General features: G+C 37.9%; 1 protein-coding gene across 2 annotated transcripts in view; it reads right to left on the reverse strand.

Annotated features, from left to right (window-relative positions):
* Positions 1-25,859, reverse strand: part of LIN54 (lin-54 DREAM MuvB core complex component) — a 549,733-nt gene that overhangs the window by 467,077 nt on the left and 56,797 nt on the right. For both annotated transcript variants that reach the window (XM_053703370.1, XM_053703369.1), the window contains exons 3-4: positions 14,318-15,028; positions 1,404-1,521 (exon numbers count right to left, since the gene is read on the reverse strand). In XM_053703370.1, the coding sequence (XP_053559345.1) occupies positions 1,404-1,521; positions 14,318-15,001 (802 nt within the window). In that variant the 5' untranslated portion in view covers positions 15,002-15,028. The remainder of the gene's footprint in view (positions 1-1,403; positions 1,522-14,317; positions 15,029-25,859) is intronic.

Raw genomic sequence — 25,859 nt, forward strand, 5'->3', positions numbered from 1 at the left:
GCCAAACCATAGCTGAGAGTGTCTTAAGTAATAAAAACATACTTACCAAAAGACACCCATCCACATATAGCAGATAGTCAAACCAGTACTAAAACAGTTATTAGTAGAGGTAATGGTAAATTGAGAGTATATCGTCGATCTGAAAAGGGAGGTAGGAGATGAATCTCTACGACCGATAACAGAGAACCTATGAAATAGACCCCCGTTATGGAAATCATCGTATTCAAATAAGTGATACTCCCTTCACGTCCCTCTGACATTCGCTGTACTCTGAGAGGAATCAGGCTTCAAAATGCTGAGAAGCGCATGTCAACGTAGAAATCTTAGCACAAAAACTTACTTCACCACCTCCATAGGAGGCAAAGTCTGTAAAACTGAATTGTGGGTGTGGTGAGGGGTGTATTTATAGGCATTTTGAGGTTTGGGAAACTTTGCCCCTCCTGGTAGGATTGTATATCCCATATGTCACTAGCTCATGGACTCTTTCCATTTACATGAAAGAAAAACAAATATAAAAATCAAAAGAATGCACCGCGTTTCTCAGCTCAACTAGCTGTTTCATCAGGCATGTTAATATTTTTAGTCTTGTTTGGGGTGTGTCTGCCTCCTGGTGGCCAAGTAGAGTAATTTCCATAGGTTAAAAAGTTCTTGTGGACTCTCACTGCCAACAGAAGGAAATAAATTATGTGTGTGTGTACTTACATATTTATATTGATAACCAGAAATTTTGCGAGTCAGAGGGAACAAGCTCTGATTAACAAGATTTGTAAAGCATTGTTATGCCTTGTAAGTTTATTACTTGCACACACACACGCAGGCTTTCATTAAAGGGACACTAAAGTCAAAATTCAAATTTCATGATTCAGATAGAACATGCAATTTTAAACAACTTTCCAATTTACTTCCATTAACAAGATGTGCACAGTCTTTTTATATTTAACATTTTTGAGTCATCACCACCAACTGAGAATGTGCAAGAATTCACAGAATATACGTATATGCATTTGTGATTGGCTGATGGCTGTCACATGATACAGGAGGAGTGGAAATAGACATAACTTTGAAATTTGTCAGGAAAAAAAAAATCTACTCATTTGAAGTTCAGACTAAGTGCTATTGCATTGTCTTTTTATCATGCATGTGTTTATTGTGCAAATCTACTGTATTTACTGGTCCTTTAACAAGAAATGGGCCAAAGCATAAGAACCTGCACAACCAACTGCCACAAGATCTCTAGCACAGATGATTCATAAAGAAGGTCTGTGTCTAAAAGTTGACTAGGCTAGATATACTATAGAACTCTTTTATAAATTATCATCAGTATAAATTCTGTCACATGCAACACAAGAAATTACACACAAGAGTAAGAAAAAAAAACACAATCAAAACAAACAAATGCACACCTGCAAAAACCGATGACACATGGGAAATCTGTCCTGTAGTAAGTGGTTTGCTGTTCACCGGCTTTTGGATGATAAGTTTGACAGCACCAGAGGATGATGCAGGAATCTGCTTTGCAATCTGTAAAACAAAAAGGAACAGTATGTAAGTGTAGAGGATTTAATGCACTAATCTCTAAAATGTCCCCTTGGCAGCTGGCCCTTAGGATAGTTTGATAATCCAATCTTGCTAATGACTATTAAATAATTAGAATAGCATAAACAACAAAGCGATAACAAAAAATACAATGTAATACTCTTTTTTTCTGATTCCTTTAAAAGATTCCTTTAATTTCCCTGTTCCTGTCCCTTTTATCATGTGACAACTTTCAACCAATCATAGACTTGTGCATTTATGTAGCTACAAACTATATGCTTTCAACAAAGGATACCAATAGAAATAAATAAATGGAAGTAAAATGGAACGTTTTACAAAAAGGTAATGCTCTATCATAAAGGATAAGTGTTACTTACACATATAATTAATCCTATAATTGCATTTAAAGTGAAGGCAAACTTTAATAAATGAAAGTCCAGTTTTAAAAAATACAACTAAAACAGGGGCACTTTCATTCATTAAAGTTTAGAAAGCAGCTGTTTTGTTTAAAAACTTACCTTACCTACCTCTTCACAGCCCAATTAGTTTCCTCCGCCAGGAGATCCTCTCTTCACACGTCAGCAATTACTAATCCGACTTCCTCCAATCAGGGCTTCCCACCAAGAGATAACATTGCCTGAGGCATGCCGTGATTGGAGGAAGCCGGAGGGAGTTCCTCGTTCCCCCCTGATGGTTGATGTAAGCCACCAAGGTTATGTTGTCCGATTGGAATCTGATAAACTGGGCCAAACCTTCAGAGCATTGAAGATCGCTCAAAGCTCCTAGATGTTGATCGGGAGGAGGGATTCCGCTCGAGTCCACAGGCCCTGTGCCCTCCTGGCACCCCAAACAGCTCCCCATCCTGTGAGACTCACGTCCGTAGTCACAATCTATCAGAATGGTCTCAAGTTCACCCCAGAACTTCTGTACACTGATGAGAGTGTTCTGTTTATCATTGGCTTTATCTTAAATCTATCTTTGCTTATCTCTCTCTATTGGGAGATAGGTGATATTAATCACTTTTAATGATTATTAATTAAAGTTTAAATAATTTTATACCTAACTATAGACAGAGTACTAACTGTTTTAATACAGTAGGTTATTCACTTAGGAGTTGTGAGTGCTAAAACCCCCACTTTTTGTCCTATCCCCCTCTTTCCCTTATTTGAGCTGTAAGAAATATCCTCATGGATACGGAGTCTATTATCGTACCCAGAAACTCCACCAGGTACTGAGAATAAGAGTACTCTTTTCTATGTTTATCTTCCATCCATGAGATCGAAGAAGAGAGAGAAGGGCTTTTGAATGGTCCTCTGCCAGACGACAGGACGTGCTTGAGCCAATATATCGTCTAAGTACGGCCCCACTGCAATCCCTCTGGTTCTGGCCAGTGCGAGCAGAGCCATTAGAACCTTCGTAAAAACTCTTGGAGCAGTAGCTAGACCAAACGGAAGTACAATAAACTGGAAATGCTGGTCCAGGAACGCAAATCTTAGAAACTTGAAATGTTCCTTGTGCATAGGGAAGTGAAGATAGGAAATCCTTCAGGTCTATCGTTGTCATGAATTGTCCTTCCTGGACTAAAGGAAGAATGGACCTTATTGTCTCCATCTTGAACGAGGGGACATCTAGGAATTTGTTTAAGCACTTTAGGTCCAGAATCGGACGAAAAGTGCCCTCTTTTTTTGGTACCACAAAAAAAGTTTGAATTGTATCCCAGACCTCTCTCTGCTGGAGGTACTGGTACAATGACCCCAGGGAGGAGAGATCCCTCACACACCCTAGAAAAGCATCTCTCTTTTCTGGCCTTGAAGAGAGGTTTGATAGGCCCCTGGGAGGATGAGACTTGAAACCTATCCTGTATCCTTGAGTGATGACCTCCAGTACTCACGGGTCTTGAACATCCCTAAACCAAACTTCCGAAAATAGAGACAGTCTGCCCCTACCAGATCCAAAGGCCGGATCGAGGTCCGCCCCCCTTCATGCTGACTTTGAGTCGGCAGGCTTCCTGTTCTGCTTGGATTTATTTCAGGACTGAGGAGGTTTCCAATTTCCCTTGGACTGCTCAGGCTTTGTACAGGGCTTCTGACGTTCGGATTTGTCCTTACGAAAGGGACGAAAATTAGGACCTTGACCCTTAGGTTTGTTCTTATCCTGCGGTAAAAAGGCACCCTTGCCTCCAGTAACCGTGGATATGATTGAGTCCAGGCCTTGACCAAAGAGAATTTTACCCTTAAATGGAAGGGAAAGAAGTCTAGACTTTGAAGTCATGTCCGCAGACCAAGACTTCAGCCAGAGAGTCCTACGGGCTAGCACAGAAAAACCTGAAGCCTTGGCATTCAGGGGGAATAATCTGCATATAGTGCTTGACTAATATGTTCAAACATTAGGAGCCAGTAAGAATATTTATGAGCCAGGCATATTTTTAGGAGCCAGACAGTTGGATATGTATATAGATATATGGTGAATAACCCAAAAAGTTAGGAGCCAGGAGTAAAATTCTAGGAGCCAGTGGCTCCCAGGCTCCTGGATTTGACACACTAGAGGTACTTGGCGTCACTTGCGCGGGCGTTACTGGTTGTGACACTTGGGGAGAGCTAGATGGCGAACCCTCATTTACTTCTGACTGAGAATCATCTATTGCTCTATTTTTAAGTGCTAATATATGTTCTTTATAGTTTATAGACATATCAGTACAATTGGGACACATTCTAAGAGGGGGTTCCACACATATTAAACAAGGATTTTCCTTGGTGTCAGACATGTTAAACAGGCTAGTAATGTAACAAGCAAGCTTGGAAAACACTCACAGCTCTGCAGTAGAGCGCACCCCTCCCCCCACCTGTTTTAGATTTCATTTTCTGATACTGGGAGCATATCAGAATTAGGGGTTGCACAGTTGAGTCCTGCACGTATATCACCACACACCTTAAATAGCAGCTTGGAAAACACTGTCATCAAAGTAAATAACACTTAGAATTAAAACGGTACTGTGCCTTTAAGAGAAAAAAAGCTGCACAAGTTCTGCAAAACAGTGTAAAAAAGCAGTAAACTTAACGAAATTTTTACAGTAGTATCTTACAGCCATAGTAACTTTGCACAGCTATGCAAATAAACAATTAACCCCTTAATGGCAAAACCGGATTGAAAAAAACGTCAAAACCGGTAAAAAAAGACTTTCAGCACCTTGCCACAGCTCTGCTGTGGCGCCTACCTGCCCTTCAGAACGATTTGTGGGGGGGAAAAAAACTCCTTTACAGCCCTCAAACACAGCAGGAACCACTGGAGAAGCAGTTGGATGTCTCTAAGGAAAAGAAACTGCGCAACTGAAGCGTGAAAATAGGCCCCTCCCACCTCACTCGATATTTTGAGGCCTATTAGAAAAACACCTGAGTGTCTCTTAATTAACCATGTGGGTTAAAAAAACCCTAAAACAAGCCACAATGACCCCTTTAGTCCCTTCAAAAAAACGTTATAATTGCATCATTTACTGAACAAACAAAAACGTTTTTTCCTAACAGTGTCACCAGTAACTTATGAGCCCTTCAAGCAAGCTGAAATTCCTATCCAAGTGTCTGAATACAGCTTACCCTTCCCTCATGGGGATATTGCCAGCCTTTTCTAGAATTAACACAGTCTGTCTAGAAAAAATAGACTGAACATACCTCATATGCAGCTTAGCATGCAAACCGTTCCCCCAACTGAAGTTTTCCTGTACTCTTCAGCCCTTGTGAGAACAGCAGTGGAACAAAGTGCTAAGATCATAATCTTCCTTGCAGAAACCTTCATCCCTTTTCTGCCAGAGAGTAAATAGTACACATCGGTACCATTTAAAATAACAAACTTTTGCTTGAGAAATAAAAAACTAACATTTTTGTCACCGCACTCGCTCTGCCCTTCCTAGTTTCTTAGAGTAGGCAAAGAGAATGACTGGGGGTGGAGCTAAGGGAGGAGCTATATAGACAGCTCTGCTGTGGGTGCTCTCTTTGCCACTTCCTGTTGGGAAGGAGAATACCCCACAAGTAAGGATAAATCCATGGACTCGATACATCTTACAAGAGAAATTACTTTATCAAGGCATGTGGAACATAATTGAGCAGGCGGGCACACTGTGGCCTCCTCACAATATAGACAGGCATTAGATTTAGGTAGAGAGGGAGTACCTTCTAATGCATTAGAGTCATCCATAGCTAGTGCTTATAAAAAAGGACAATAGAGAAAGATAAAATGGCACCTTTATACCCCCAATGGCTGGGGCACTCACCATCTCCTATGAACCAGGCCAAAGAGAGAAACCGCTTAGTCTCCGGAAAACCGCAGGTTCAGGAAGAAGAAGAATCAGTGTGACCACACCTGGTCACGTGGTGCGCAATGCAAGACCGCCCTGCTGCAGCTAAAAGCGCGCCAAGCCTAAAAGGCTGCACAGCTTATCAAACGAAAGTATAAACCTGTACATTACAACATTTGCCTGAACCACATCTCACACATGTTGCAGCATAATCACAATATGAACATTATGTGAAATTATCCCCCCTGTTCAAAAATCCCCTTCCGGAGATATTAACCCTTGATTCCATACAGATTAAAGGAGCCACACTTTGACCCTGTCTTCTTGCGTTATATGTGTATAAATAATGAAACGATCTTACCGGAATCTAAGCCGTGGAACAAAGCACAGCCTCTCAAGTTTGACAGTCTTGTAGCATCGCTCCTGACATGGACTTGAGTGAAAAAAGCAGGCAGTGAAACTAGTCAACACTGATTGCTTAGGACCTGTTAATACGAGTCTGGATGGGTTCACAGAAAGACCCTCACCGCATATCCAGACTCTAACATTAGTCAATGCGCTCAGTGAATGAGAAGCTGACAAGACTACTTAAAACTCCAGTCACATTCTGAAGGGTAGATACCCTCCATAAGGAACTACTCTATCTTCTGACACTTCTCTGCCAACCTCCTGTGACGAAAGGCAAAGAATGACTGGGGGATGAGGGGAGTGGGGGGAGGTATTTAAGCCTTTGGCTGGGGTGTCTTTGCCTCCTCCTGGTGACTAGGTTCAGTATTTCCCACAAGTAAGGAATGAAGGTGTGGACTCTCCTCCAAGTTGGATTACTTCCTTCTCCTCATATTAAGAAGAAAAGGTTATTTAAAAAAAACTTCCCAATTTACTTTTATTATCATTTTTGCTTCATTACCTTGGTATCGTTTATTTATGGAGTAGCAATGCACTTCTGGGAGCTAGCTGTACAGATATGTAAGCCAATGACAAGAAGTATATATGCACAGCTAACAATCAGCAGCTTGCTCCCAGATCCTCAGCCTACCTAGGTATTCGTTTTAACAAAAGATGTCAAGAGAATGAAGCAAATTAGATAATAGAAGTAAATTGGAAAGTTGTTTATAATGGTATGCTCTATCTGAATCATTAAATAAAAATATAGGGTTTTATGTCCCTTTATGTATGCTATGTTCATTAGCAATTTAAAAATGACACTTGCTCAGAAAGTCTAATGTGCTTGTATCATCTGGTAATGACTAATTGTGCACCATGCTCATGTATAAATCACTAATATAAAAGAAAGGACACAGTCTGTGTGTAAAAGCAATCAATCTGTATGCGGATGTCCATGCCTCAAGAAAAGAATTTGCAATAGTGCCATACCATCAAAGATTTGGAAACCAAAAGAATAATGGCCAAGCGGCTACTCACATATGATGGAGCTAAATTATAAGATTTTATATTGCCAGGCAAACAATATCACAACTGCATCACCTTCAAAATAAAGATATATCATTTATTAAAGTGATTGTAAACTCAAGTAAATAACTGGAGCCAATCTGAACGTACATGTTAACATTAGGGCAGTCCACTCGATTTCCATCTGCAGTTCAATGTATCTTCCATCGGCAGCTTTATGATGTCCCCAGTCATGCTCATCCCCTGCCAGTAAGCCCCCAGCTGCAATTTGCTTTTTGTCTTACTACACTAACCTTATCCAATTACGCCTGTTGCGATCGGACACGCTATTCCAAAGGCAAAGTTGCATCGTACTATAACACATGCACAAAACAGATGTTATGCTCTAAAGCCAGCAATCAATCATCTTTGAAAAGAATAAAAAACAGAGGCGCCAACATGGCCTAATATCGCCCAAACAGGAGAAAATAACAGCACAGGGGAATGTGGATACTCACAAACATAAAGCACCCAGCTGGTGCTAGTAGAGCAGGCTGAAACTTCACAGTGGTCCAGCACACTGAATCCTTGGCGTAAAAACAGTCAGAAATCCTCTGAAAATCCAATGTTCAGGTGCCTATAGGTGTATGAAAAGACAAACCAACATGGTCCAATATCGTCAGGACAAGGAGAAATTGACCCCAAATGATTGCACTTACTAGATGGTGAGCACCTGCTGGTGCAAATACAGCGAACTGGAGCCAATTCGTCGCCCAGTAGACTATCACAGAGCAATCCTCAGCAGAACCAGGAACAGAGAGAAGATTTTCACAAAGAGTGATATAAACCACAACAGCAAGTGTATATATAAAAAATTAAAAAGTCTTTATTAACACAGCAACGCGTTTCTCAGCCTACTCAGGGCTGTTTCCTCAGGCTATAACAAATATTGTGATACACTTGCTATTTAACAGAAATCAAAAAAACAGGAAACTATTGTGATTAGATAATCAATTAAACTAATACACCTGTCTGTAATCACCTTTGTATGGTTGTTCAGGTAACCATTATTTACACAGGTAAATAAAGTAGTATCTGACATTTCATATCTTATTAAAATACAATATATAAACAAACCAGCAATAAAAAATGGCATATTGCATAATAAATGCACTAGAATATAAAAAGAAATAAACAATAAAATAAAATAATAATAAAATCTCTTGCGCTTGAACCATCTCAATTGAGATAAATATAACAAACATAAACACTGCAAATATAATTCATAGAGTCATTCTCAACATATAAAGACCCACAAAGTACATCTCATGTTACACTTGCAATTGATGGATCTTTATTGTGCAGTAAGAGAACTGCGATCCGTTACATAGATTTTTGTTTTTATTTATATACCTGCTAAACTTAACATAGGATTGTCCTATGTGATAAAGACCCGTTGGTGCTAACTTACTGTGTATTCAGAAAGTAGTGTGAAAAAATCTTACTTAACTCGTTTATATATTCGAATTTATGAAAGATCAGTATGTAGTTCAGAGATCGTGTTGAAACCGGGTAGCATTGATATATTTTTAACAAACAACATGTCTCCGATGACAACTGTGTTTGTGTACGTGAGGAATGGGCTTCAGAATAAAAATTGCAGATAGGTCGATTGTAAAGAGGGAGTGTAATCTTACAACCTATCAAATAGGGGTTGTGGTGGGCCTATCATAAAGCATGTAAGGGAAAACGGTCAGGAGATAATCCAATGAAAAGACATAAGAGCGTGCACCATTGCCTGTCACACCTTAGACGTTGCGTGAATGTATCTAGTGTTCCAATAGCGGAGACACCTGATTGGTTAACCCTTAAGTCCGTCAAACATTGGATTCGTGCATACTCATATTAGTCATTTGACACTATCAGTATATTGCTAGGGGTAAGGGCAGATATACAGGATTAGAACCGGTTATAAAAGTATATGTTTAATCGATGCGAATCGATAGTTAGATAAAAGTGACATTTTGGAAAGTGAAGAAGTGCAAAAATTGTATATTCCTTGTACATTTATTCGAACGAGTGACTTTATAAATATATAATTTTAATGAAAGAAAAAAGCTAAAATAAATAGGACCCGCTAAACCTGATACTTAAAGGGACAGTCAACCATAGAATTGTTATTGTTTTAAAAGATAGATAATCCCTTTATTACTCATTCCCCAGTTTTGCAAAACCAACACAGTTATATTAATGTACTTTCTACCTTTGTGATTACCTTGTATCTAGGAACCTTCTTCCAGCCCCCTGATCATATGACTGACTGTTTATTATCTATTGTCTTGCATTTAGCATTGTTTTGTGCTACATCTTAAATAACCCCCTCTGTGCCTGATCACAGTGTTATCTATATGGCTCACGTGTACTTTCTGTCTCTTTGTGTTGAAAAGAGATTTAAAAAGCATGTGATAAGAGGCAGCCCTCAAAGGCTTAGAAATTAGCATATGAGCCTACCTATGTTTAGTTTAAACTAAGAATACCAAGAGAAAAAAGCAAATTTGATGATAAAAGTAAATTGGAAAGTCAATTAAAATTAAAAGTCCTATCTGAATAATGAAAGTTTAATTTATACTTGACTGTCCCTTTAAACTATAATGTAATGAAGATCTAATATACACAATAGGGAGTGTTATAGTGTTAATATGTATATTACACACAGGATTGATCGAATATAAATGATTATCTGTTAGTTGTGACCAATTTATGTGAAAATATATATGTTACGCACCCTGGTGCAAGAATAAATCTGGTTTAATGGAAGGAACTATGATCTAGTGTGAAATATATATAAGTTTAAGAAAACATATGAGTTGGCTAAAGAATGTTAAAGTAATATAAATCATATATATATGTGATATATGATCTTGTTGTATATATATGTGAAACCTAATATTAACGTGTTTGTTACTTTATTAAGCAATTTTCATGTTAATTACAACTATAAAAGTGATAAAGGACATAAGGGAGATAACGTGCTAGAAATACTGTTCGTATTATCATAATCATACAATAGCTAGTAGTGAAAAAGTAACCAGTAGTAGCTGGTAGTGAAAAATTAATAAGTAATAATTAATCATTAATAAAATACTGATTATAAAGTGATGATGACCATAATGTACTACAACCTATAAAGTGATAGGTAGTATTGATTAAATGTAATGTAATATACCAAATATAACATGTACTGACACATCTGGTAAATTTTCGTTGATGACACCTAAGGTGTAACTAATGTAACATGCTTTATCAAGATATTCCAAAGCTCCTATAAGACAGTGACAAATGTCACTTGCAATGTGAAGTGATAGTATACATCACTGACATTTGTATTTTGAATAGGGTAGGTGTTCTATTTAGGACTGAAAAACGCACAAACATTTTGTGGGCGAGAGATCTAACTGACTAGGCACACCCCATAGTAAACTCATCAACTGAACAGAATCACTCTAAAATAGAGAAATGTAGATTAAGATGGCCTCCAATGTAAGACCAACAATTATAATAATCAGCTTTCTAATTAGAAAGCTGCCATGTCTAGATTTTCATTGAGTCCATCAGGTTGTAGAGTCCTCAATTTTCTGATCCAGAAAGTCTCTCTTTTCCTAAGAGTCAAAAATGCATCAGGTGAAGCTTTAGAGATTACCTCTATGGGTATGATTTTCATTGGATTGTTTTCCTGTCTATTGTGATAAGCAAGACAATGTCTTGATACACTATGTGATTTTGATCTTTTGTTAATATTGTAGAAATGTTCACTCCACCTCTTTTTCACCCTACGACAGATGCGTCCAACATATTGGACCCCACAATTGCAGCTCAATAGATAAATAACAAAAGAAGTTTCACATGTTAAGAATCCTTTGACCTTGAATATTTCTCCTGTGGTATGTGATGTGAAACTCGTCGCTTTGTGAGATATAAAATTACACATCCCACATCGCTTCCTATAACACTTGGATATTCTATTTGTGGGTATGTGCTTATTTATTACATTTGTGCTAGGGCTCTTACTATCTTGGTCTTTATCCCTGACCACTTTGCTAGGAGCTAGCGCTGTCTTGAGAGTAGGTGCTCTCCTAAACACCACTTTAGGTTTTGTACCTATTATTTTGGTAAGAGTTGAATCTTGAGTCAGGACTGGCCAATGTTTATTAAGAATTTTAGTAATTGCCTGATGATTGGAATTGTATTTAGTAATAAACAATGGTGGATTACATTCTATAAATTGTTCCTTAACTCTCGATTTGGTATTGAAATAGAGAGACCTATCTTCCCGCCTTACCCTAATGATTTCCCGATCTATTAGATCTCTGGGGTATCCTATTTCAAGGAATCTTTCCCCAATGACCTGAGCTTGTGCATCATAGTCTTCCAAATTTGAACAATTTCTTCTAATTCTTCTAAATTGTCCATATGGGACATTCATTTTCCAGCATTTGTAGTGATTGCTTTCAAAATGAAGAAAACTGTTGCAATCAACAGTTTTGAAGTATGTTTTTGATTGGACTCTACCCTCAGGGGTTTGCCCTAGGGTTAGATCTAGAAATTCTATTTCTTCTCGTTGGATATTATGGGTAAAAGAAATTCCATAGGTATTATTCAAATGATCCAGGAATACACTAATATCGTCTCTAGACCCTCTGAAGATAAATAACAGGTCGTCAATGTAACGGCCATAGAACACCAGGTTCGCTGCAAACCCCGCATTGTAGATATATTTTTGTTCGAAACTTCCCATGAAGAGATTGGCGAAGCTTGGAGCGAAACTGGTGCCCATGGCCGTCCCCTTGATTTGCAGATAATATCTGCTTTGATACAAGAAATAGTTGTGTCCAAGAATGAAACTTATTAGTTCAATGATAAAGTCTATTTGTTGGACTGGCATATAGAAATCTTGTTCAAGATAAGACTGAACTGCTTTGATACCTAAATTGTGACGTATATTGGAGTATAGAGCCCCTACGTTGCAGGTCACCCACCAGCAATGTTCGTCCAAGACACAATCCTGTAGTTTTAACAGTAAATCTGTGGAATCCTTGATGTAAGAAGGAAGAGTGATAACAAATTTCTGCAAGAAATGATCAATATAAGCTGATAAGGAATCAGTGAGACTTCCTATAACAGCAATGATAGGTCTGCCTTGGGGTTTATGGGGGTCCTTATGGACTTTTTGCAGATGGTAGTAAAATGCCGTGCAGGGATATTTAGGGAGACAAAAATCTCTTTCAGATTTGTTCATAACCCCAATATCAAGACCTCTCTGTAAAATCTTTTGAAGTTGATCAAAATAGCGAGAAGTGGGGTCACCACATAGGATTTGATAACACACATATATGTTTACTTTTTCTTATTGACACTGAGGAAGCGCCCCCTAAGGGTGTGGTGTGTTGTAGACTACACACACCACTCTCTATATATTTACTGATCAATCATCGTTGTTGGAGCCCTGACATCAGTATGCTTGTGCATGAGAATCCCTACGCATGCACTATTTTCCCTTTGCATAATTCACGTGACACTAAGATAAACATTAAATCGTATGTTACTATACGATTCATTGTTTACCTGGAAGTGAGCCAAGGAACAATTTTGGGTGAAGCAGCATATTTTAATTGTGAAAAATCCATTATTGTGTAAAAATTGGGTATTTTTGCAAATTATAACTTAAAGTAATATTTACATTAACTTATGAGCCATAAAAATGTATATATGTTTATCGGCTACATATTAGCAATTTGATTATACAATCAACAAGTAAAATCAATTTATTATTTTTAAGTTATATTTTATTTTTTTCAATACTATTTAACTTTTTACTTTGATTGCACCACAAAGCAATAGGGATTCATTGAACTTATTAACAATGTTAAAAAAATAAAAATATTAAGTGTAAAAAACCGGTGTAACATAAATGTATTGTATGTTTGTATAATAAATAATTTTATTATTAAATTATAGTTTTAATAAGATTCAATATAAATATATATATATATATATATATATATATATATATACACACACACACACACACACATATATATATATATATATATACACACATACACATACATACATATATACACTGTCTATAAGAATACAAGTAGTGATAACCTAAGAGACTTAAAGAGTACCAAATACAAACCGAGTACTTGCCAAAAAAGGTACTCTGCTACTGGAGGAAACCAGTAAGAAGCCAAGACCAGAGTGAAAACATAAAAGCAGAAGAACTGGAATAGGAGTATATGGACAAACCAACAGGCAGAGGCAAAGGACAAGTCCCACCGGTGAAGTATGTGTCACTTCCAATACCCCAGATACATCTGTACCCTGTTGGAAAATGGGCCTAAACTTGCTCTGAGAACCCCTCTCTGAAGAAACAAATGCACATAATTCTTTTAACACCTCCAGCAAAGGCAAAGTAAAGACTAAGGTACTAGTGAGGTGGGAGGGGTTTTATAGAGCTCTTGGGGTTTGGGTATGTTTGTCTCCTCCTAGTGTTAGGGAAGGGTAATTCCCAAGAGTAATGGATCATGGACTCTAACCACCTGTATGAAAGAAAGTTACATTAATTAATGTACCTCCCACATCATCCTTAAAAGTTAAAAAAAAAATGTGTTTGCAACGGAAACGTTTTTTCACTGTAAGAGCAATAAAATTGTGGAACTCATTACCAAAGGAGGTAGTGAATGCCAATACCATAGATACATTTAAAAATAGTCTGGATAAATTTCTGTATATAAACAAAATTCATGGATATGATTGCTAGTATTAAATGGGTCACATTTTAATGGGGTTATTTAAGCTTAACTGGAGCTTTTTGTAAGTATTTTAGATTTGTATAGGTTGATGGACTTCAGTCTTTTTTCAACCTTATCTACTATGTTACAGAAGCAGCTGCCTGCAATAATTCATCTGAATTTTTAAATTATGATAGCGGGGCTTAAAAAAATGTAGCCTTTTGTAATATTAATAGTAAATAGATTTAAACATACTGTTTTGTAAACCATGTGTTTACTATTGCATCTCATTCTGCATTATTATTTTTACCTGAAGGGTCTTAATTTGCTGAGCCTGCAAGACAGGAGACTTGGTAGTAGAACCGATGAGCTGAGCAGATGTCAATGAGGACATACCCAGAACAGGCTTTCCCTCAGTCCTTCCTCCTATGGTTACCACCCTAATCTGCTGTGGTGTGCCTTTAGCATCCACAGTTTGGAAGTGAGTTGCACCCGTCTGTGTATTTGAGAGTGTGTTCTGTGGTAATGTCAAGACATAGGGCTGATTGGACTTCCCCAGAGTTGTGACAAACAGCTTTTGTCCTTCCTGTTTCAAAATATGACTGCCTGGCCCAATCTCAGAAGCCTGTGTGACCTTATTTATAATCATTTGTCCAGGAACTGGTGTGGCCAGCTTGTGCAGGCCACTTTGAATGACAGTTTTCATAGCTGCAACAGAAGGTCCAGAATCTGGTTTTGAAGCCACACTCAGCACTGCCAGATGTCCAGAGTGATTGCTGGTTGACACAGTCTCTTCAGACAAAGTTGTAGTAACACAGTCTCCACTACTGTTCACTTCCACAATCTCATCCAGCTCAGTTTCCATGGGAACATCCTCCACCATTGGAGAGGTGATAGTGATGGCTTCAATACTGTCATCATCCTCCAGTGACATTTCGGTCTCCATGATCTCATCAGGAAGGACATTGTTTACTTCTGCAGATACCACATCCATTCTAGGCTTTCAAAAGATGAACCAGAACTATAAACAAAACAAAAAGGAATTATTATTATTAATAAAATTAAAAAAAAAATTTTTTTATTGAATCTGATGTCGAACAGAATCAATGTTTTTTAAATGTGACTAAGCAAATTGTTTAAATATACAAATTTTATGTAAAATGCTTATGTACTCTACATTTGAATTAATATACTCCAGTCTAAATAGCACAATTTTATGCATATAATTTTCACGATATTTAAAAAACAAACATACAGAAGCTTGTAACTCTGCAACCTTAAACATTCTAGCACAAAAATGAAATGCTTTATTTTGCTAGTTTTTGTTTTTTTAAAAAAAGAATTCCCTTTTCTAACAAGCTACCAAGCTGATTTAGATAAGGGCATGGATGGTGATTGGAGCATTTACACATATGGCACATTCGATTGGCTGACTGTTCATATCCTGATCTGAAGCAGCACGTAGGTTGTGCTATCACTATGTGTTTTACTCCTTAGTGAGGACTTTCAGTAAGGAATTTGTCCATAAATAGTCCCAACAAAGCACAGCCATTTCTTTTTCCACTTCAGCATCCCTTTAACACATGGTTGATTCTATTCCATTTTAAAATCTCACAAGACCTACACAGTCTCTATAGACGTTTAAAGAGGAATTTTCTACAAGAAGTGATTGAAAGCATAGGATCAGTATCACATTGAAACACTGCAGAATGAAATGGCGTGTAACTAGTGTTGCTAACTGGATCAGCGGTGGTTTCCGCTCTGGACCAGCAGAGCTCTGCAGGTCCCAATCAGCCCTCCTACTGTGCGTTTTCCCACTTTTCGGCAGTTAAACATATAGTAGTACAGGGTTGATGTAAAGAATTAGAGAATGTAGTTTTTTGGACTATTATGGTTGTTAAAAAAAAAAAAAAATTTCATCTGTTAAGTACAGGTAGATATATTGAATGTTTCCAATTCCCCAGTTTTGCATTACCAACACAATGATATTAATATACTTTTTACATTTGTCATTACCTTTTATCCAACCCTCTGCAGACTGCCCCCTGATCACATGACTTGATGTATTATCTATTGACTTGCATTTTAGCCAATTAGTGCTGTGTGGTGCTGACTCCTAAATAACTTCACGGGCGTGAACACGTCATCTATATGGCCCACATGAACTAGCAGTTTCCTGTTGTGAAAAGCAAATATAAAAGCATGTGATAAGAGGCTGTCTGTAAAGACTTAGAAACAGGCAGAAATGTAGAGGTTTAAATGTTATAAAGTATATTAATATAACAATGTTGGTTGTGCAAAGCTGGGGAATGGGTAGTAAAGTCATAATCTATATTCTAAAACAAATAATTTTAGTGTTGACTGTTCCTTTAAAGAAACCAAATGTGAAATCAAAAAGGACTTTTGAACAGATATTAAAGGGACAGTCAACACCAGAATTTTTGTTAAAAAAAAAAAAAGAAAAAAAAGACATAATTCCTTTATTACCCATTCCCCATTTTTCCAGAACCAACACAGTTATATAAATACTCTTTTTACCTCTCTCTCTATATATATAAAAGCCTCTGCAAACTGCCCCCTTATTTCAGTTCTTTTGACAGACTTGCTTATTAGCCAATCAGTGCTCACTCCAGGGGAACTTCAATGGTCAAAATGCATTCGGATTAGAGGCAGTCTTCAAGGTCTACGAAATTAGCATATGAACCTCCTAGAATTAGCTTTCAACTAAGAATACCATGAGAACAAAGCAAAATTGGTGATAAAAGTAAATTGGAAAGTTGTTTAAAATAACATTCCCTATTTAAATCATGAAAGGTTTTTTTAGACTTGACTGTCCCTTTAAGGATTATAATGTGGAACCTTAATTCTATTTAAACCACTGGTGGTTAGGGATTTTTTGTATGAACAAAATTGCATTATTATATCTTGAGCCTAATAGTAGATTTTTAGCACACTCTTTTGCTTGATAAATAGCAGACAAACCCCTTGTCAAAGCAATCTTGTAGAAATAATTCTATGAATTCTAAAAGGATACCAAGAAAATCCTCTGAAAGAACACCATTCAAAGAATGCCTTCCAAATTTTGTTGATTTTTTGGGGTATAACAGGCTTTCTGGCTTGAATAAGTGTCAAAAACTGAATTGGAGAACCCTTCATGTGTTTTAAAACTAGGCGTTTAACCTTAACGCTGTTAAACAGAAATTTGAGATCCTGGTGGAAAAAAGATGCCCTTGAGACAATACATCTTATCTAAGAGGAAGAAGCCATGGAGAAGGATATCTGCACTAGATCCAAACACCATGTGCTGCGGGGCAAAGCTGGAACAGTCATGATTACCGAATATGACTCCTGTTTGGTTTGAGATATAGATATTACGGAGGAAACAGGTTTGCTAGATGAAAGTTCCATGGACACACCAAGGTGTCTACGATTTGAGCCTTTGGATCTCTTGATCTTGCACAATACATTGGAAGTCTGTGATTTAAATGAAAGGCCACCAGATCTATGTCCAGTAGACCCCATTTGACCATTAACTGATCGAAGATATCCTGATGGAGAGACCACTCTCCTGGATGGACTGACTGACGGCAGAGGTAATCTGCTTCCCAATTATTCACTCCTAGAATGTGAACTGCTGCAGGGAGCATTGATTCCACTCTGTCCAAGACAGAATTGCAACACTTTCTGCATAGCCAGTGAAGTATGGGTACCCCAGTGTCACAATCTTTTCCTATTTCAGATTGGCAATAATAGCCGTTTAAAACCATGCAGGTCAATTTTCCTCCTGCTCATATAAAACACAGCCCCATACAACTATCACTGCTTGGTAATTTGAAATCAAGCAGTGTTAATCACACATAGCTGCTCCTGATCTCTCCTCAACTTGTGAAAAGCAAAGTTGGATTACTTCCTTCACTCAAGAACCAGGTTTGCTGCAGGTACAAGTCAACTGATCTCTTCCTGTCTTACGACATCGGAGGTATCCTACTGTTAGATTCAGCCTAGTTCTGCTCTGACCTCCTACATTCTAGTCCCTCCCATGAAGCAGATTCCTTTTCGCGGGCAAACATTGCTGCATTGCAACATAGCCGCATCTACATAATCACTCTGCGCTTCCAGGACAAAATGTCTACCGGCCGCTTACGCAACTGTCTTACTAAAAGCAGGGACCTCATGCTTATTCCTCATCCTGTAATTTTTCTCTTATATTCCTCATACAATCTGTTTGTTACAATTTATGCCACTAGTTTTAGTACTAATAAGGTTAACTATTTCTATTCTAGTTAACTCATTTAATCTTTAATTTATTGTTCCTAAATCCTATTGTTGACAATAATTCTAATATGCTTTATTATAATTGTTAGATAAGATCTTCATCCTATTTGTTACATTATTTAGGTATATAAACTGCTGCATAGTAGTTGCTTCAATCTGATTTAGATAGTTGCTACATAGTAGCTAAATCCACATTCTTAAAGGGACAGTCAAGTCCAAAAAAAAAAAAAACTTTCATTTTTCAAATAGGGCATGTAATTTTAAACAACTTTCCAATTTACTTTTATCAACAATGTTGCTGTGTTCTCTTGGTATTCTAGTTGAAAGCAAACCTAGAAAGGCTCATATGATAATTTTTAAGCCCTTGAAGGCCACCTCTATTTTATTTACTTTTCACAGCAGGGGAGAGCAAGCTCATGTAGGCCATATAGATAGGATTGTGATCACGCCCGTGGCTAGTGGCAGACACTGCACTAATTGGCTAAAATGCAAGTCAATAGATAATAACTAAAAGTCATGTGATTAGGGGCGGTCAGAAGATGCTTAGATACAAGTTAGTCACAGAATTAAAAAGTGTATTAATATAACTGTTGGTTTTGCAAAACTGGGGAATGGGTAATAAAGGGATTATCTATCTTTTTTAACAACAAATATTCTGGTGTTGACTGTCCCTTTAATTTTAGGTACAAGTAAGTGCTACATAGTAGCTACTAGGGTTGCACCGATACCGATACTAGTATCGGTACCGATACCAAGTATTTGCATGAGTACTTGTACTCGTGCAAATGCACCGATACTTAAACCGATACCTCCACTTCCTACCCATATGCTACCTTGTGGCGTTTTTTCAAACTGCATGTTCCCATTTCATTTTAAAGGGCCACTGTAAGTAAATATTTTCTATGCCTGTTACTAACTAACTACCCCAAATACGCTTTTTATCAATAGCATTTCATTAACATATCTCTACCGTATATCAGAAATCTTGTCTGCAAATTTAATTGTTTTCCAAACCCACTCAGTGGGTATCCTTTGCTCTGTACCAATCCGTTTACAATACCTAGGTTTCAAAATGGCGCTTTAAACACAAAGTTATTGGTTTAAGTATTTTGAACATGCAGTGCTGAAAATAGTGGGCAGGATAACGTGACATCATCAGCGAATAAAAGATATAACTTTTAGAACGGTATGAAACTTCGTTTTGGAGAAAATATAGGTCAGTAGGTTTTAATTAATGTTTATTAACTTTAATATGTTAGTTGTTTAGCTTAAAAATTATAACAGAAAGTAATCCTTTAAACTGGAGTGGAGACTAAACTAAAAATTGTTTACTACTGTTCTGCCAATACAAATTGCTGTTATTTGTATTATTGTAGTAGAGATCACTGTACCTCGTTTAGACAAACCCCTGAAGTACTGGGCAGTTAATAAACAGATTTCCAGCTCTGACTAAAATGGCCCAAAAATATCTTTCTGCCCCATGCAGTATGGTGGAAAGTGAAAGACTATTCAACTTAGAGTCGAACCTCCATACAAATGTCAGATTGATGTTATATAACAGCCCTACAATCCAATTGCATCACCCCTTTAAATTTAAAATTTTATTGTAATATTTTTTATTTATAAACATGTTCAGTAAACTTTTGACAAATACAACTGTTTTATTATTTCATAATGTCTTTTGAATTACAGTCCTTTATAATTATAAAGAAGGAATCTTAAATAATTAGTCTGTATTGTGCTTGGTAAACTGTCACATGACATTAAAAAAAAAAGTATTGGTAATTGGTATCGGCGAGTATTTGAAAACAAGTATCGGTACTTGTACTCTGTCATAAAAAATGGTATCGGTGCAACCCTAGTAGCTACTATTATTTTTTTAATTATAAGTCGCTACAATGTAGCTACATTACCACATATTCATGCGTAATATGTAAAATGTCAGCATATCACCATTTAGCTGAGTTCACTGTACATTACATATATTTTGAACCTACTACTATAGGAATCATTCAGTTAAATTTAGCTTATTATAAACATAACTTCTTGCTCTGTATTAGATCTATAACAGAAGCATAACACCAACCCTTGTTGATTTATGTAGGCCAATGCCGTGACATTGTCTGGAAACAGATAAACCTTTCCGCCTTTAAGAAGGGCCAGGAATGAAAAATCGCTCAGAGTTCAAGAAAGTTAATTGGTTACCTCCCCTCCAAAGGAGCACCAAACTTCATGCCCTCTTCGAGAATACCATTGGCATCTGGCGTCACAATAGCTCATGATGGATGGAGAAAGGAAGCCCCAAGGGTCAAAGAAGGACTTTTTATCCACCAAGAGAGGGATTGTTTGACGGACAAATCAAGAGCAATCTGCTGTTCCAATTGCAGATAATTCTTTGACCACTGTTTGAGCATAGACAGTTGAAGGGCTCGCTAGTATAGGCAAAGGGAACTGCGTCCGAAGCCGCAACCATAAGACCCACTATCTCCATGCATTGAGCTACAGATGGAAATGATGCATGTTGCAGGAACATACACACCTTCTGAAGTTTTAATATGTGTGATTCTGTTAGTAATGGATGCATTAGAACTGAATCTATGACAACTCCTAGAAAGGACTCCCTTGTAGCTGGAGTTAAAGAGCTCTTTAGAACACTGATTCTCCAACCATGGTCTTGTAGAAAAGATAATAGCTTTTGAGTATGGGCAATAGCAAGAGGCAGGGAAGGAGCCTGCACTGAAATTGTTCAGATAAGGAGCAATTGAGATCTCCTGAGCTCTGATCAACGCAAACAATGTCTAGGAATGCAAACCGCAGGAAATGATGGTATGCAGGTATGCATCCTTGAGGTCTATAGTAGACATGAATTGACCCTGGTGGATTAAGGGTAAAAAGAAGGTGTGAATTTTTAAATTTTGAAAGTGGGGACTCTTCCAAACTTGTTTAAGGTTTTAAACTCTAAAATGCGGCTGTAAGTCCCTTCCTTCTTTGTGACAATGAAAAGATTGGACTAAAACCCTTGACCCAGTTGAGACACGGATACAAGGATAATTACTCCCATAGCCTCTAAATTCTGAACACATTGCATGAAGGCAGCCGCCTTTAAAGGATTCTTGGGGTCATGAGACAGATGGAATCGTCCTCTAGGAGGTTCTATAACTTAGATTTCTTGTCCTGAAGGAGAAAAGTTCCTTGTCCACCAGTAACAGTCTTAAAAACAGTCTTGAAAATTGAGTCCAAATCAGAACCAAATCTTCCCTTGCAAGGAAAGAGACATTTTTTGATACCATGTTTGCTGGAATCTGAAATAATGCTGGAATCTTAGGAAGATCTTGGAAAACAATATTGTTTTCAGCAAGTTTCTCCTTATAAATACCCAGAGTTCTCAGTACCTCATGCAACAAAGTGCAGATATCTTCCACTTTAAATCTGAAAGCATTGTACATTTCAGGGTCAGGAACAGGGTCCTGTTAACCAGATGACGCCCCCATTTAAACTGGATGATATTGAGTCCTTAGAGTCAGAGTTCTGAAACAGGACAGGAAATTGAGGTTGAGGAGGAGGTATTTGCATGTTCACATCAAAGGAGTAAGGTAAATCCCCATATTTGTGTTCACACTTACTTGGCTTGGAGATAGCCACTAAATAGTATACCAGAGCCCTGAGTAAATTATCTTTAAACTCAGGAGAAAAGTCAGTAGTAGCTCCCTAAGTAATATATACAGAACAAAGACAATTTCTTAGAGGAAGTAGAAAGATGTGGCTGATTTGCATGTAGAAATTAAGGTGTGCAAATATTACAAAGTTGACTGACCTGGCACACAAACAGTTTTGCAAAGAAGGAAAAAAAAATTAAAAAAAAGTACAGGGAGTCTTAACAGCAGTTGACTCTTCCAAAGTATTTCACATAGTTTCAGTGGAAATATTCACTAAGTTCAATTATATGCAAAAGTTACCAGTATAGCAGAAAATGAACACCACACTTATTCTGTTAAGGAAAATGTTAGAGTGCCATCTACTCTGCTAATTAACACCTCTGACACCTGCAATTTATAGGAAGGGTAAGGAAATACCTAGGCCCTAGAAAATAACACACTGACAAATTGCCCTTAGTGTCCCATTGGCAGCTCCTGTGTTACGGGACACAAAAATAATTTAGGATGATTTTAGCAGGAAACAGCAGGCAGATGCTTTAGAGATCCTTTCCTCCACAGCTTCAGAGTGAGGAGAAAAAGAGCGCCAAGCTAAAGGGGTGGATCTACCACCCAGAACGCTGCTGGTGCCTCAGACAAAAATAACTAACTAAAATAGATAAAATTAAAAAAAAAAAAAAAAGTTTACCTGAAAAAAAAAAAAAACGGCAAACCCCCCCCCCCCAAAAAAAAACAAAAAACATACAAGGCCAAACCACAAGTAGCTTGAGGGAACCGCTAACTTCACTTTCAGTATTTTTGAAAAAGTGAAGGGGGGGGAAAAAAAAAAAAAAAAGGGGCTGCCAAAAGGGGCCAGTGTCCTGTGTATGTCCTAACTGATGTAGCGCAGTTAGACTCTTGAATTATGGAAAAGTGTGTGCAAAATCTTTGATAGCGAGGGTCTGGAAATCTACACATATACCCACAATTATGAGTTGAGTACACAAGAGAATTGTGTTATAAAAGAAGGTAGACTCCGCTCTGTCAAATTTTATTGGGAAGAATACAATGGAATATAATTTTATACATATAAGGGCTTTATGTTCCCAAATTAGGTCCCCACCCATTGTTTTCTTTTATGGTCTTCCTAAGACTCGGATAGGTATATTACTCAAACGTGAGCTTCTCTATCCAATCTTCTTTTCCTACCTTATCTTCTTCCAACTATGTCCGTCTTTTCCTTTCTCCATTCAGAATATATACTGTCAATATTAGAAACTGATAATCTAACAGTATGACAGGACTCAGATGAGGATCATTAGTTGTATTTCTTTCAATGTGTTACAATATGACATTTACTGTGGTGTTATGATGAAACTGTACCTTTATTAGACTAACATTACATAGTAAAAGGAAAAACTTTTGAGAGATCCCTCTTTTCTTCAGGTCTGAAGCAATACTAACCAACAAAAGATACCAAGAGAACGAAGAACAATTTATAATAGAAGTAAATTAAAAAGTTGTTTAAAATCACATGCTCTATCTGAATCATGAAATAAACCTTTTGGGTTTTATATCCCTTTAAGTGTAGTATCCCCTTCAAGCAGTGACTGTAGATCTTTTATGATTTTGCATATGTTCTCTAGAATAGGGCTGTATGGGATTCTGTTCTTTCCTTCATTTTGTATTGCAGTAGTTTGCGTGGTGCTTTTAGGGCAGATTTTATTTTTTTTGTTTATTGTCCTGGTCTTATATCCCTAGCCTCTAAATGATTCAGTGTCCTTATGGCTATAGATAATTGCTTGTTTGGTATGAAAACTGGTCTTTAAAGGCAGGGTGACTAAAAAAAAAAGGAAATTTTTTCTTACCTGATAAATTGATTTCTTCTACGATACTGCTAACAGAAAGTGGCAAAGAGCACCACAGCAGAGCTGTCAATATAGCTCCTCCCTTGACTCCACCCCCCAGTCATTCGACCGAAGATATAGGAAGAAAAAGGAGAAACTAAAAGGTGCAGAGGTGACTGAAGTTTTAAACAAAAAAATATAATCTGTCTTAAATTGACAGGGAGGGCCGTGGACTCATCGTATAGTAGAAGAAATCAATCAGGTAAGCACAAATTTCCTTTTCTTCTACTAGATATGACGAGTCCATGGATTCATCCTTTACTTGTGGGATACAATACCAAAGCTACAGGACACGGATGAATGGGAGGGACAAGACAGATACCCAAACAGAAGGCACCACTGCTTGAAGAACTTTTCTCCCAAAAATAGCCTCAGAAGAAGCAAAAGTATCAAATTTGGAAAATTTGGAAAAGGTATGAAGGGAAGACCAAGTCGCAGCCTTACAAATCTGTTCAACAGAAGCATCGTTTTTAAAAGCCCATGTGGAAGCCACCGCTCTAGTAGAATGAGCTGTAATTTTTTCAGGAGGCTGCTGTCCAGCAGTCTCATATGCCAAACGGATGATGCTTTTCAGCCAAAAAGAAAGAGAGGTAGCCATAGCTTTTTGACCCCTATGCTTTCCAGAATAGACAACAAATAGAGAAGATGTTTGACGGAAATCCTTGGTCGCTTGCAAGTAAAACTTCAAGGCACAAACCATGTCCAAGTTATGTAAAAGACGCTCCTTCTTAGAAGGAGGATTAGGACACAGAGAAGGAACCACAATTTCCTGATTAATATTCTTATTTGAAACAACCTTAGGAAGAAATCCAGGTTTAGTGCGCAAAACCACCTTATCAGAATGGAATATAAGATAAGGCGAGTCGCATTGTAACGCAGATAGCTCAGAAACTCTTCGTGCAGAAGAGATAGCAACTAAAAACAGAACTTTCCAAGATAGAAGTTTAATATCTATGGAATGCATGTGTTCAAATGGAACCCCTTGAAGAACATTAAGAACTTAATTCAAACTCCATGGCGGAGCAATAGGTTTAAACACAGGCTTAATTCTAACCAAAGCCTGACAAAACGACTGAACGTCTGCCAGACGCTTGTGTAGTAAGATTGATAAAGCAGAAATCTGTCCCTTTAAGGAACTAGCTGATAACCCCTTCTCCAATCCTTGGAGAAAGGACAAAATCCTAGGAATCCTGATCTTACTCCATGAGTAGGCTTTGGATTCGCACCAATAAAGATATTTACGCCATATCTTATGGTAAATTTTCCTAGTGACTGAATCAAGGTATCAATGACCGACTCAGAAAATCCCCGCTTACATAAAATCAAGCTTTTAATCTCCAGGCAGTCAGTTGCAGAGAAACTAGATTTGGATGTTGGAACGGACCCTGAATGAGAAGGTCCCGTCTCAGTGGCAGTTTCCACGGTGGCAGAGATGACATTTCCACCAGATCTGCATACCAAGTCACGCGTGGCCACGGAGGCGCTATCAAGATTACCGAAGCCCTCTCCTGTTTGATTCTGGCATCAGACGAGGTAGGAGAGGAAAAGGAGAAAACACATAAGCCAGGTTGAACTACCAAGGTACTGCTTGAGGATCCCTTGATCTGGACCCGTAACAAGGAAGTTTGGCATTCTGACGAGATGCCATCAGATCCAATTCCGGTGTGCCCCATTGATGAATCAATTTTGCAAACACCTCCGGATGGAGCTCCCACTCCCCCGGATGAAAAGTCTGACGACTTAGAAAATCCGCTTCCCAGTTCTCCATTCCTGGGATATATCTCTCAGTTCCAGAATATTTATTGGTAGTAGGGACTCCTCCTGAATCCACACACCCTGAGCCTTCAGGGAATTCCAGACTGCACCCCAGCCCAAGAGGCTGGCGTCCGTCGTCACTATGACCCATGCTGGCCTGCGGAAGCACATTCCCTGGGACAGATGATACTGTGACAACCACCAATGAAGAGAGTCTCTGGTCTCTAGATCCAGATTTATCCGCGGAGATAAATCCGCATAATCCCCATTCCACTGTCTGAGC

This window comes from Bombina bombina, chromosome 2 (assembly GCF_027579735.1).
Source record: "Bombina bombina isolate aBomBom1 chromosome 2, aBomBom1.pri, whole genome shotgun sequence".
NCBI classification, from domain to species: Eukaryota; Metazoa; Chordata; class Amphibia; order Anura; family Bombinatoridae; genus Bombina; species Bombina bombina.